The sequence below is a fragment of the Cucumis melo genome, chromosome 9 (assembly GCF_025177605.1).
Source record: "Cucumis melo cultivar AY chromosome 9, USDA_Cmelo_AY_1.0, whole genome shotgun sequence".
Taxonomy (NCBI): domain Eukaryota; kingdom Viridiplantae; phylum Streptophyta; class Magnoliopsida; order Cucurbitales; family Cucurbitaceae; genus Cucumis; species Cucumis melo.
The window spans coordinates 22636735-22650141 of NC_066865.1; the positions used below are offsets into that span (position 1 = coordinate 22636735).

General features: G+C 27.7%; 1 protein-coding gene across 1 annotated transcript; it reads left to right on the forward strand.

The window, feature by feature from the left end:
- Nucleotides 1–7007: 7007 nt before the first annotated feature.
- Nucleotides 7008–9666, forward strand: LOC103482649 (MYB-like transcription factor ODO1). The gene is made up of 2 exons (XM_008438914.3): nt 7008–7489; nt 8741–9666. Exons 1-2 carry the CDS (start codon nt 7227–7229, stop codon nt 9252–9254), a joined length of 777 nt encoding a protein of 258 aa, XP_008437136.1. The 5' UTR covers nt 7008–7226; the 3' UTR covers nt 9255–9666.
- Nucleotides 9667–13407: the final 3741 nt, after the last annotated feature.

Below are 13407 nucleotides of genomic sequence, written 5' to 3' on the forward strand. Positions count from 1 at the left end.
ATATGTCTAGCTTGAAATTGAGATAAAAGAGGGTACGTTACAAAAACTTTGAGAGAATACTCTTGTAATAAGGAGCATAGAGAGAATAATTATTATTATGTATGATTAACAATTTCTTTCTGGTATGGAGTTTTTCTCCTGTTTAAAGAGTCGTTTCCTATTTAAAATTTTGTTTTTTCAGATTTATTGTCTTTCTTTAATTAATTTCTCTACTTTTTTCTTTTGCTTTTATTTTGATGGTAATGATAGTGAGAGCTACGTTTATTCAAACAAGAGATTTCAAAGTTTTAAGCTTATCATTTCTTAAATTTCTTATTAGTATGATATGTGTGGTTGCGGTATTGTTTGAACTTCAATATCGGAAAAATAATTCTTGAAACGAGTTGTGGTATTGTGAATAATGTTCGTTGTGCAAGTATGTTAGAAAAGAAGCAAATACAACTTTACGAGTACAATATAAAGTTTGATGTGATAGAATGATCAACATTTGTCATGGCAAATGGTAATAAAAAAATGTCTTGAGACAAATTGGGCTATACAAGCGCTTGGAGGGGAGACCAAACGATAATATTTCTAAAAAGTTAAAGTAGTTATGGTGGTTCTAACTAAAGTTTAGAGAAGAAAATCTTCGAGGAAAATATAGGATGTTGAGTATGCAGAATGAAAAACATTACAAAGTTTGATAAAAAGCTTTGGATCGAATATTAGATGTTGTCTTTCTCGTCAAGGAGATTGATATGAAAATTCTAGGAGTTTGAAAATTAGAAACCGAATTGTTGAATCCTTAATATCAAATTCTAAACCCCAAATCAATCTGACAATATTCCAAAAGAAAAAAAACATAATTAGGTTATTCTTTTGATCGAACATGAAGAGAGATAAGGATAACTAATCCTCTATTCAAGGTTTCAACACTCCACATAAAAGATGATCATACTTACCCGTGGATTGCTCAAACATGCAACCTTAGATCAAGAAAGTTACCAATAGAATGCAAAGTTGATGATGAATAATCTCATAAAATTTTAATTCAAAATTTCAATCCAAAAAAATTGTTAATGATTAGAATTTAAATAGGCACGCCCACTAAAATCATAATGTGCCGCACCATATATTTAGTAAAAGCGGACAAAATCATCCTGATTTAACCTGTTCAGAAAGAATGAAATTCGAAATTGAAATAATAAAAAATAGACTGGATATAAAGAAAAATATTAATACTAACTTAGTGCTCTAGGCACTTCATACCAAAGAAGATAACTTTCTCTAAAAACGACGAAATTCATCTTTATAATATGTGCTCACTTCACTATAATATAAGATGAAGACGTGATGTTATCAAAATTTATTTGATACGTATATTTTAATTACAATTTGAAGTGTCATGATGGTATATATATATAGGTATCAATTGAGTTGAGCTCATTCTATCGAGTTAAAATAGATGTTAGATCTTACTTTAAAAAAATTAATTTAATTTACTATTTTAATCTCAATATCTTTTTTTCTTTTTATAAAAGATAGGTCAGTAAGTGTTAATCCTAATGTCTTTTAAATTTAATCTTTATTAATAGCCTATTGTTGATGTCTTGAATTTATGTTTACTTATTTATTAGCATTTGACTATGTAAATATATATCAAGGTATTGTATTTTTCGAAACTTATTATTAATAATTAACCGATTTAGATAAGAATAAATTTGGAGCACTTATTTAAGGTTAATTAAAAGGTATTTTTTTTAATTCTTAGATTAAATTTTATTTGGTATTAATATTAGTCCTTGTAGTCTGAATTTAATTTTAATTTAATCCTACGTTTCAAGGTGTTATAATTCAATTTTATCTTTGATATTTTAATTTGATTTAAAGACTTCGAGACATGCCCTTTTAATCACAACTCTCTATTAAATATTTACTTAGGTCTTTAAAAGTTAAATCTATCTATTTATTAAAAATAAATACAATTAACTTAATTAATTACAATTTTTTAAATTGGTGAATCATGAAGTGAAAATAATTAAAAGTGTAAATGGTGAGACCTAAAAATTAGATCAAAACAGAATTTAAGTGTAACATTTTAAAATTTAAGTACAAGAATGTATATTTTTTCTCTATTAGAAGTATAGATGATGGTAAATGATAAACACAAAACCATGGAATAACTGAAATGCTAAAAATTCAACATCGGCCTCAAGTCATACAAGCAATTAATAAATGCTTTCCTAAGCTACCTTCCCCCTCGACAAAACCCTAACTTACAATTGCAACATTCACTTTATCCATATCCTTAAAAACACATTATTATATGAAAAACATCAAATGTTTTAGAAAAAAAAAAAAAACCAAATACTCAAAACTCTTACGTGGTTGGTTTTGCATAGTTATGACAGATGGGACACCGTAGGAAGATAGCAAGTGTTGTGTTTATGTTCATGTTGTTGAACTACAAAGCAAAAGCGTGTATTCTTTTTTTTTTTTTTTTTTTTTTTTTTTATAATAATAATCTATACCTAGTCAAATGGTCTTTGTTTTGTAGTGTCTTCAAAGTGATTTTATATATGTTTTTTTGGTTTTCCTCTTTGGACACTTGGCATGTGAATGGTTATCAATATCTTGTCTCAAATTATATCAAGAAAATGACTATTTGAATTCTCTAGCTTGTTTATAAAAATACAAAAACAAGACATACTTAAATGCTTAAAGTGTAATCGTAGATATATATTTTCCGTATTCTCTAAGTCTTGATATTTTTCTTCTTAATCATAGTTTCTTTTCAAAGCTTCTACCTTTCTGTGGTCAAGATTATGAAGACTTGTAGGGTAAAAGGTCGATGTTCATATCCACCAACCTAAACCAAGAGACACAAGTCAAAACCCAACAAAAGTGGAGATCTATATATTCAACCACTCATATGGTTTTTGTGCCCTATTATGATATGAGGTGAGATTAAATTAATGTTAAAATAAAGAAAGAGAAAAAAGACACATGTACATTTTTATTTGAAAAATTGGTTCAGGAGTTGAAAAAATAGGGAAATGGAAAGAACCCTAAACATAAAAAATCTCTTTTTATAGCCACCATATAGACTTTTATGTTATGTTTTAACTCCTCACTTAAAGATATAATATGCACGTCACATATGGTTTCTCAAATTGGTCGCACGTCACAAAGTACATATACATTGGTATTATGTATTGTTAGGAGTATAATACCTTGATGAGGAGATATATATATTTTATGCTCTTAATATGTCAAGTTGGTTCATATCTACAAACCATAATGAACCATTCAACCTAAAGTTTGATGTATCATCTTTGACAAAAAATCATGCATATAGTTCTAAAGAAATGTGATGAGAACCTATGATATGATACAATCTTCTTGTATACATCGATTTAGTGTACCAATATATATTTTAACTATATATATACACTCAACTATACCTACAAATTGTTGATACAAGAGGATCAATGGAAGACATTATTAACAAAAATACTTCCTGTTATATTATATATTTAGCGATGGAAAAGAAATTGAAACTTGACTTTTTTGAAGTGTACATTTTTGCATCATTTTCCCTTTTTGAATGCTTGGTCTATATGGAAGAATATTTGAATGTGTGGTCATATGTTCTTTAGATGCTTTGGTAGTAAATTAAATGAATGCAAAGATTATCTCTTAAATCAAGGGTTCAATATAATATAAATATGTGTCATCTTAAATCTTGCACGAAATCAATATATTAGCAAACCACACGAAATCAACTTATTAGCCTACTTTAATTTAAAGAATGAAATAGTTTAAACTTGTTTGATTATTATTTAGATCTTATTTCTTATTTTTAGAAAATTATTTTTATAAATTTATTAACACTAGACTCGTTCATAAATAGTAATATATTTTTTTTAGAATTATGTTTAAAATCAAGTAAAATTTTAATATATAAAAGATAGCTTTTTTGGATCATTTTCAAATATAGTAAAATGAATAAAAAAAAACTACGACATATTGCAAAATTTCAGATTTGGCACTGAATGACCATTAGTGTCTATTATTAATAGATACAAACATAACTTTATCAATGTCTGTCAATATTTACCATTAATATAATCTAAAATTTTATTATATTTTGTAAATATTTTTAAAAGTGTCGTCATTTACAATAATCTTTTAGATTTTAAAATTTAGAAATTTGTTTCTAATACAAATATTCAATTAGAAAATACGAAAATCATGATACAATCTCGTAAAAAAAAGCCCAAATTTAAAAAATTAAGACACGGTCGATAACCATCTTTGTATTTTTGTTTTTTAAAAGTTAAGCTTATAAAAGAATATTTTGTCTCCAATAAAAATAATTTAGATAAAAAATGTAAACGAAGAAGGTATTTACCACCGGACCAACTAACAATATTACTATTACTATAAAGTCAGTTATATACATATACATATATATAAAGAATATAAAACACGAATCTTACACCAAATATGTTGGTGTAAATCATTTTTCATTAAAAAGACAAACATAGAAAAGAAACGAAATAAGTCCAAGGGTTTAACAAAGAAGATCATAGCTCTCTATTTAATAACGTATGCTATACCTTTTTTTTTCTTACCGTCATTATTGATTTAATTTATCACTTTTTAAAAGTGGCTTTTGAAAAGTTTGAAAAAATAAAATTCTTTTTCGAAAATTTAAAATGCGATCAATTATTTTTTTGAAACAAATTCGTAGAAGAATTGTAAGTATTTATAAAAGATATATTGTGGAGAAGCAGAGGCTAAAAATGAACTTTTTCATACCAATTTATGAGTTTGTCATTAACGGATTATGTTCTCGTGTGCGTATGGTGGGAAATATTCTCTTCTTTGAATTTAATTCACTTACTTTGTAGGATATTTGGAGGGTCGTTCTTTCACTAACAAGTAATATTAGAGTAAAACCCTCAAGTGTCGAATAATAGGAAGCGTTATTTCTCAATACATAGTATTAGAGTTTTAGGTTTGTGTGGATTCTTGAATTTTTTTTTTATTATGCTCTGTGGTTGTAATATTATCTCGTCTAAATTAATTTTTCACATCAAAATAATTTTTTTAATGTAGGTCGTTGTTCACCATTTGATTTGAAGAAATTTGACAGTAAGATTAACTTCCAAAAATGGTCAAGTGCAAGTGATTAACCGAGTTGTGCAAGATCTTTAACGTAAAATCTAGCAATTATGTTCGTGGGGAATTAGATAACAATATATGGTTCAAATAGAGCTTAGGAGCGATTCTAACAAAGTATTTCTAAAAAGAAGAGCATTCTATTAAACTACACTTGAGATGCAACACGATATAGAGAGCACCTTAGTATTCTTCCATTTCCAAATACAAACAATTTAAGATAAATGAGGCATGAAAAAGAATTGAAGAGGCAATAATGACTTATGGAATTTATCAGAATGATATATGTTCACCTTTCTCATGATTCTTTTTGTAATTTTGTGATATTTCTTAGTGGAAATCTCTTTCCGTCCAGAATCTCACATGATTTCCCATTACGAAACTATGAATAGAAATCCTAGAAAAAGAGAAAAGGTAATTTATAGAAGGATTTTACATAATAATTTGATAAAAAGAAAAAAACTTTGGTGCCTCGAGTTCACTACCGAAGAAGAAAAAACAAATTAAAGAGAAGACATTAACATTATAGACACTGATTCAACGTAGCATAATCTAGACACATATAAAATTAACTTTGTACAGTAAATTAATCTTCTAAAATCTAACTAGCAAATCCATAATAATTCTTAACCTATACTAAATCTGTCGGAGTATAGACGAATATCAATACTAAGTATGTTGTATACGTGGCGATTTGTGAAACAGGTTAGTGTGCATTGATTAAGATTATTATTGGAAGAGAAGGGGTAAGTCGGGGTCCCTCCAATGGCAAATGGCAACACCATATTAATCTCCCCTACTTTCCACAAAGGACACGTGAACGTAGAGGTGACGAAATGAGTGATGTATATGGCTTATGTGGTGGAGTAAAAGTTCAATAACCAAAACCCTCCCTTTTTCTTTTTCCAAATTAAAGAATTACTATTTTGGTATTTAACCTAATTCCAATATATAGTTATGACATTTTTAATTTGGAATACAAGGTTTAAGACGTCGAGATCATAATAATTGGAAATAATAAGTAGAACCATAACAATTCAATTGACTGTTGTGATGAGATTGAGAATCTTAAAAATTCTCTTTGGGTTAACACATTCACACTTCCTATAATATAAGACGAGTTACTTCTAACTCATTGCGAATTGATTTTGAGATGAAAACCTTGTACTATTAGGTATTCACTAACTTTGTGTTTTAGTGGTCTAAACATTCCCTTCCATAAATGTATTAATTTTCAAGTTAAATGAGAAGGATATAACAAATGGAATTTTGAGTGAGTAAATGTTGACAATTTATTAAATTTAATCATGTTGAAACTTAGTTCAAATTATCGAAAACTTTTAGTTGAACTTCACTAAAATGATGTATATACCAAAATTTATATACTATTTTGATTTACATACATTTGTTTAATTTTCATTTTTTTCCAACTCTCTGTACTGATCATTTTTATCTTTGTACTTTTAAAATTTAACTATTTTAGTTTGAGACCATAACACACATACACATCAAATAAACATATAAAATCGTATAAAAACCAAAATAAACAAGAGTTAAAAGCAAGGAATAAAAAACAGGAGGGATAAAACAAAATTATAAAAAAGAAATGGGGAGACTTTATGTATTGATTGATTGATTAAAGATGTGTAAGGTGGGTATTGGGTTATGGGATGTCCATTTTGTAGAACAAACCGCATGAGAACACTACCATATATATTGTAGGTCCTAAGTCCTTTTCAATGCCAAAAATGGTGGACCCCAAAATCTTCTTCCTTTCATGCGTGTGCATTTTTTGTAGTATATATTAAGCTCTTCCAACGTAAAAACCTTAGAACAAACACAAACCACAAACAGGATTTTTTGTTTTGTTTTGTTTTTTTTTTTTTTTTTTTTTTTTGTTTAAAAGAAAAAACACAAACCTCTTTCCCTATATAAAACTGTGTTAGCCTTCTCATGCTTTTGGGGTAATTCTCCCATCTTCTAAACCCCTTTGCGTTTTGGCTTTCAACTTAAATCCCCCACCAACTGTGTTTGTGAATTAAAAAGCCTCAACCATTCAAATGGGCAGACAACCTTGCTGCGACAAACTTGGCGTTAAAAAAGGCCCTTGGACTGCTGATGAAGACAAGAAACTCATCAACTTCATACTCACTAATGGTCAGTGCTGTTGGCGGGCTGTTCCTAAGCTCGCAGGCCTCCGCCGCTGCGGCAAAAGCTGCCGTCTTCGTTGGACTAATTATCTCCGCCCTGACCTTAAAAGAGGCCTTCTCACTGATACTGAGGAGCAGTTGGTGATTGATCTTCATGCTCGTCTTGGAAATAGGTTGGTAGTGTTATTATTATTATATTTTAGTTAAAATTTTTTGGATAAAGTTTTGATTGATTTATTTTTTTTATACCCTTTTGATTAAAGATTCTTTTCTTGAATTTTAAGTTTGATAAGAAGATGAGTTGCACATTTTCAAGTAATGTGTAGGAAAGGAATTAAAGACAAAAAAAAAAAAACTTGGGTATTAAGGTAGCATTGATTCAAATTGAGAGAAGCATAACGTCAGGTTAATATTTCTAAATTTGTATATTAATGATGTGTTCAATGTATAGTTTTCATTTTAGTTTTCTTTTTCTGTCGCTTACTATTCATTTTTTGTTTCAAAATCCTGGCGTGATTTAAGGTGGGATTTGGAATAGTTTGAACAAATATAATTTTTGGAAACAATACTCTTTTCTTTCTTGTTTAATTATTTACCAAAACTTAATTATGTTAGGTAACAAATATTTTCTCTATGAAAGAAAGTGGAGCCAGAAAGTTTTTAAAGACAGCAGCAAACCCATATATATATAAAATATCTTTTCAATTCTATATATAACAAAAAAGTATTGTGAAAAGAAATTAATTTTTTTAATTATTATTATTTTGAAAAGAGCACTTTTTTTTTTTTAATCTTTTCAATATGCTTTTTTTAGTTTAAGACAAGTAGGAGTTTCCTTTCTTTCTACATATCCTACCTACAAGACTACCAATAATTTTAGGTATTTTCTTACTTACATTTTTATTATCTAAAAATAATCAATTAATCTCACCATCACAACCTGGCTGTCTAATTAATATAGCATTTAAATAAATTTGTATAGACTAATATTTGTTTGCTAGCTAATTTGCAACCATTTTTGAAAACTCAAAGTCTTGTAACTCTATCATACGATGACGGTGTCATTGTAACTCTATCATACGATGTCACCTTTGACAATTTTATTTCTTTAATATATTTTCTTAATTTTTTAACAGAAAATAATTGTTATCTTGACGGTATTAGCTTGCATTCTATGCTTATATATTTCTATGTTTGATATTGTTGGGTTTAGGTTTTGCAAAAAGCTTAGGACAACTAACTCTAACAACTAACTATTAATTATTTTTCACGTTCGTTAATATTTAAGAGTTTTAGATATAGTACCGAACCATTTCTCTAGTTTTTTTTTGAATAATTTTTTATTTATATTTAAAGCTATTTTATTTTTATTTAAATTATTTTGATGTTAATATTAACGAGGATTACATAGTTAATGTTTTCAGATGGTCGAAGATTGCAGCTAGATTACCAGGAAGAACAGATAACGAGATAAAAAACCACTGGAATACGCATATAAAGAAGAAGCTCATCAAGATGGGAATCGATCCGGTTACTCATGAGCCCATCCAAAAGCAACCAGAGAATGAGAAAAACCAATCCTCAAGCACCAAGACGGAAAACAACACCGTTTTGGACAGCTCGAGCTCCCCGCCGATGATGGAGAATAGCAGCTCCGTCACCACCGATGAGTCATCTTTTCTTCTAGATAACAACCTCAGCAGCAGCAACAACAACAATGAATCCTCTTTCATAACAAACACTTCTTTCTGGATTGATGAAGAAGCCCTTTGGAACAACAGCCCACCCATTTCAAATGGAGCCAATTTTTTGTGGGAAGAGAATTGCTCTTGGCTTCTTGATTGTGAAGATTTTGGCATCCATGATTTTGGGTTTGACTGTTTTAATGACTTTGAAATAAAAGCTATCAACACAACAGAAATGGAAGGAAAGCACTAGAAAAAGAGAGAAAAAAGGGGCAACAAACAGAAAATCATAGTCAAGATTAAAAACTTCCTTTTTTTTTTTTTAATGAAAGAAAAATGATGTATTTAATGTGGACATGTTACAAAGTACCATGTACATGAAAAAGTTTAATGTGTTTATTCTTGGGTAATTTATTAAGAGTAGATTATGAGGGGAGGGGTTTTGGAGGTTGAAGCTAAGTTATTGGGTTTTGAAAACATGAACACCAAAACATGATTTCAAAACAAAAGAACAAAAGTGACATCAAAACATGAGTCATTAACATGTGATATTGTTTTTATGTTTCAACAAACATTGTAAGTTTCTGTAAAGTGGTTTTATTTATGTATTTTTGTCTCTTAGTAGCACTTTCAAATTAAACTCCCTTCTAAAACCTTTGTATTTATTCTCCCAATAAGTAATAAAATGATCAGAGCTAGATACACACAAAATTAATGGATAAGGTTTTTCACTACTTTTCTTGTGTTCTTGTCTAAATCAATCTTCACACTCTTTGTACACATAATTATATATATTGTTCTCATTTTTTTTTCTTTGTTTAATTATATAAATTGGCCACCAATGTTTCATACCATTTTTTCTACATTTGATAGATCCTCCCGATTTGTGAGAAAGTTAATCAGAATTTAGTTCTCTTATGTAGAGATTGATAAAACCATTCTAAATAATTTCTTTTTATCAACTTATAAGATCTATTTAGAACGAGTTTTTCAAAGTAAAATTTGAATAAACTTTTTCCTTATTCAAAGAGACAAAATTGTAATTTAACTCAATTTTTTAAATCTATTTGAATATATAATGAACAAAGTTATGTTAATGCATATGCTGCTTTTTGTTTATCTTTCTTACGTGCACTTCTACATTTTTAATAAAAAAGAAATTGTTCTTCTTAATATAATATTGTTCCTTAGGTGAGAATCAAAGAGCAATAGATTATATTTTTATTAATGGAATCATTATTGTGCTACGGTAGTGGTGAACTTGATCAAAGAAAGTTCGATTTTTTTTTTCAAACTGTGTGTTCTTTTTTCTTTTTTAATTTTTGATGAATGTATGATTTTAAAAGTTGATAATACGAAAGTGAGTCTCAGTTTAAATGAGAGATTTAAATTTTTATGATATAAGATAATAATGAGCTACTAACTAAAGTAGGACGTTTTGCTATACCAATTTGACTTTTAAAATGATTGCTTAAAAAGACACTAAGAGGTGATCCACAAGTAAAAATGAATATTTTTTTTTGTGTTTGTTATTAATTTTTCTTTCTTTTTCTTTTAAAACTTTTGAACGTTTTTTTTTTCAAGATACAACTTGAAAATCTATTCGATGAAAATCGACATGACGATAACTGATATATAAAAATTTAAGAACATACATGTTACGATAAATATTAGTCATGGAAATTGAAACAAAGACAATAATAAATATGACTATGACTATGTAGATGATTATAACGTTATATTTTAGGCCAAAATAAATTGTTACAAGCCATTATTAATTTTTTTATACAAGCTAGGAGCAATATATATTACATTAGGAATTCAAGGTTTTACAACCTAAATTGTCACGTCAATTTTAATTATTTATTATCGAAAAATTCGTATTTTTTTTTAAAGAATTTCAAGTGTATTTTCTTATAATATATTTTAAATTCAAAATTAAAAATGAAATTAAATTCAAACTTTTTTAAAACTTTTTTGAAAATGAATATTCATGAAATACCCTTATATCTCTCATTTAGTCTTGAAATATAATTATACACCATTTTCCCAACTTCCATCTCTTATTTTCCGAAGTTTTAAAGCAAATTAATTTGTACTCTTAACATCTTTTTAATATTAAATATCCATATTGTTCTCCTTCTTTTATTTATTTATTTATTTATTTATTTTTACTTTCTTATCATTTTTTTCACATCACCAATAACTTTATTGGACATTCGACAATTTTATAATTGTTCCAATTTGTTCCTCTCTTTTTCTATATTCTAAAATCTTCATAAAACCCTACCTAAAAAGTACCCATAAGTATTAGAATTGTTTATTTCCTTAATAATTATTGTATGACACAAAGATGTAAAAGTATGACCAATTGTTTAAAGATGTTGGATATTCTTACATCGATCCAACAAAAACAAACATTGCATTTCTTTAAAATAAACCAAAAAGGTTTCTAAAGATAACATAGTTAATTCACCAACGTATTAGAGTTAAATATTTGTAGAATTAAGTTGGGACCATATTATATATTAACATTTTTTTTAACAAATGAAAAACATCATATATATATATTTTTTTTTATGAAAGAGGGAAACATGGCAAAAGTTTTTTTATGAGTTGGATTGGGGGACACCTCAACTAAGATTCTCTCATCTCTTAAGTGCTAATTAAAATGGGTGTGGCCTTGGGGGGGAAAAAGGATAATTGTTAATTAGCAAGTGGAATGTTCATTAATAATTGAAATTGGGTTATGGTTTAAAATATATATGAAATGGCTCCAAGTTCTTTGTGTTAAGCAAATGGGACTATTTAATTACTTTTCTGAAAAGCAAGAAAACTATGGAACTTTATAGACCCTTTAGAAAATGTAAATAAAATAATGAATTGGCGTGTGAAGTTTTAATTTATCATTAAGGTAATGATTGGATACATTATAAAATGCATCTATTTTTTTTTCTTCTAATTTATATACCTTGTAACGCAAATGCTAGTGCTACTATGGGACTTTATATGTTTTGAGTTTAAACTTTGGTTTATAGAAAATTTAAACCTATAACATTTTAGTTGAATTCTACAAGTTGGATAAACTTGAGTTTTATCTTTTAGTATTGTATTGTAACAATGGACTAGTTACAATTAGAATAAGACTTAGTTCTGTGATGAGTATTTTTCTTAAATAAAAATATGTTGGGTATTTTACGAAGACAATATATTTTTGGTCCCTATATGTATTTATTGTAGGTAATAATATTAGGGATAATTGCAAATGTAGCAATTATATTCAAAATAATTAAGTATATAGCAAAATTTTAAAAAAATTGCAAATATAGCAAAACTTGTTAAAATCTATCAATGATAAGAGTCTATCACTGATAGACCATGTAGCAAATATTGGTCTATCACTAATAAACATAAGAGTCTATCAACGATAAACTCTATCACTGATAAACTTTGCTATATTTACAATTTTTTAAAAATATTGCTACATATTTAATAATTATTCTAAAAAGTATTATAATTACCCATAATATTATTACAATTTCTCAAGTTAAAAGAGCGATGACTTAGCCGATTCAGAGCTTGGGCTGCTGACTCGGTCCAAATCTCAATATATGGATTCGTTTGGGCCTTGGCCTAAGCTTGAATTTCTACGTAGTAAATTAGGTTTGATTATTGTTATGGGCTTCAAACTAAAATGCATTTGTCTTAATTCCCATTTTTGTCATTCTTATTTTCCACTTCGTTTTTTTTTCCTCTTTTAGAGTCGAGTACGTTGCTCCTTATCTTTAAGTTAATTTTGTAATACATGGATTGCATCTCATCTCGATGAGTAGTACATATTTTTGGTTGTGCATTCTAGTGATGCATTTTGATAGCAATTTTTTTTTTAAAAATGTTGTTATATACTTAATTATTTTGAATCTAATTGCTATGTATTTATAACCATCTCTGTAATTAAATGATGACATGTAGAAAGTGTAATACTATATTATTTTAAACAAAGTTGTTTTGATTTCATAAATAACTTTTATCAGATCTTTCTGACTCCTAATAGCTGTCCATATGTAAAACCTCTTTATTCCACTCCAAAAGATTGATGAGAATGTAATTATATGTTATGGCTTCGAAGGTATAGTAAGACGGAAAAGAATTATTCCTTTTATTTCTTTCGGTTCAAACCAATGATTAGGTGCATCTTATAATGTATATAACTCACATGTTCTCAACCTTTTTATCTCGTAAAAGAGATTATTGAGTTCCCTGTCTTTCTAACCCATAAATAAATTAAAATTATTCTTACAATTTTTAATTTTAATTTTGTGGTTTGGAGATAAGTTTTCTCCCTCCATAAATAGAGAGTAAAACCTTTGTTTCAGTATCAATTCTCTTTGTTTCTCCACCAATAT

Excerpts from the sequence above, each read along its gene's own strand:
- LOC103482649 (XM_008438914.3), top strand. The coding sequence starts at position 7,227 with ATGGGCAGACAACCTTGCTGCGACAAACTTGGCGTTAAAAAAGGCCCT. Across the intron at positions 7,490-8,740 it reads CATGCTCGTCTTGGAAATAG|ATGGTCGAAGATTGCAGCTA; the intron begins GTTGGTAGTGTT and ends TAATGTTTTCAG.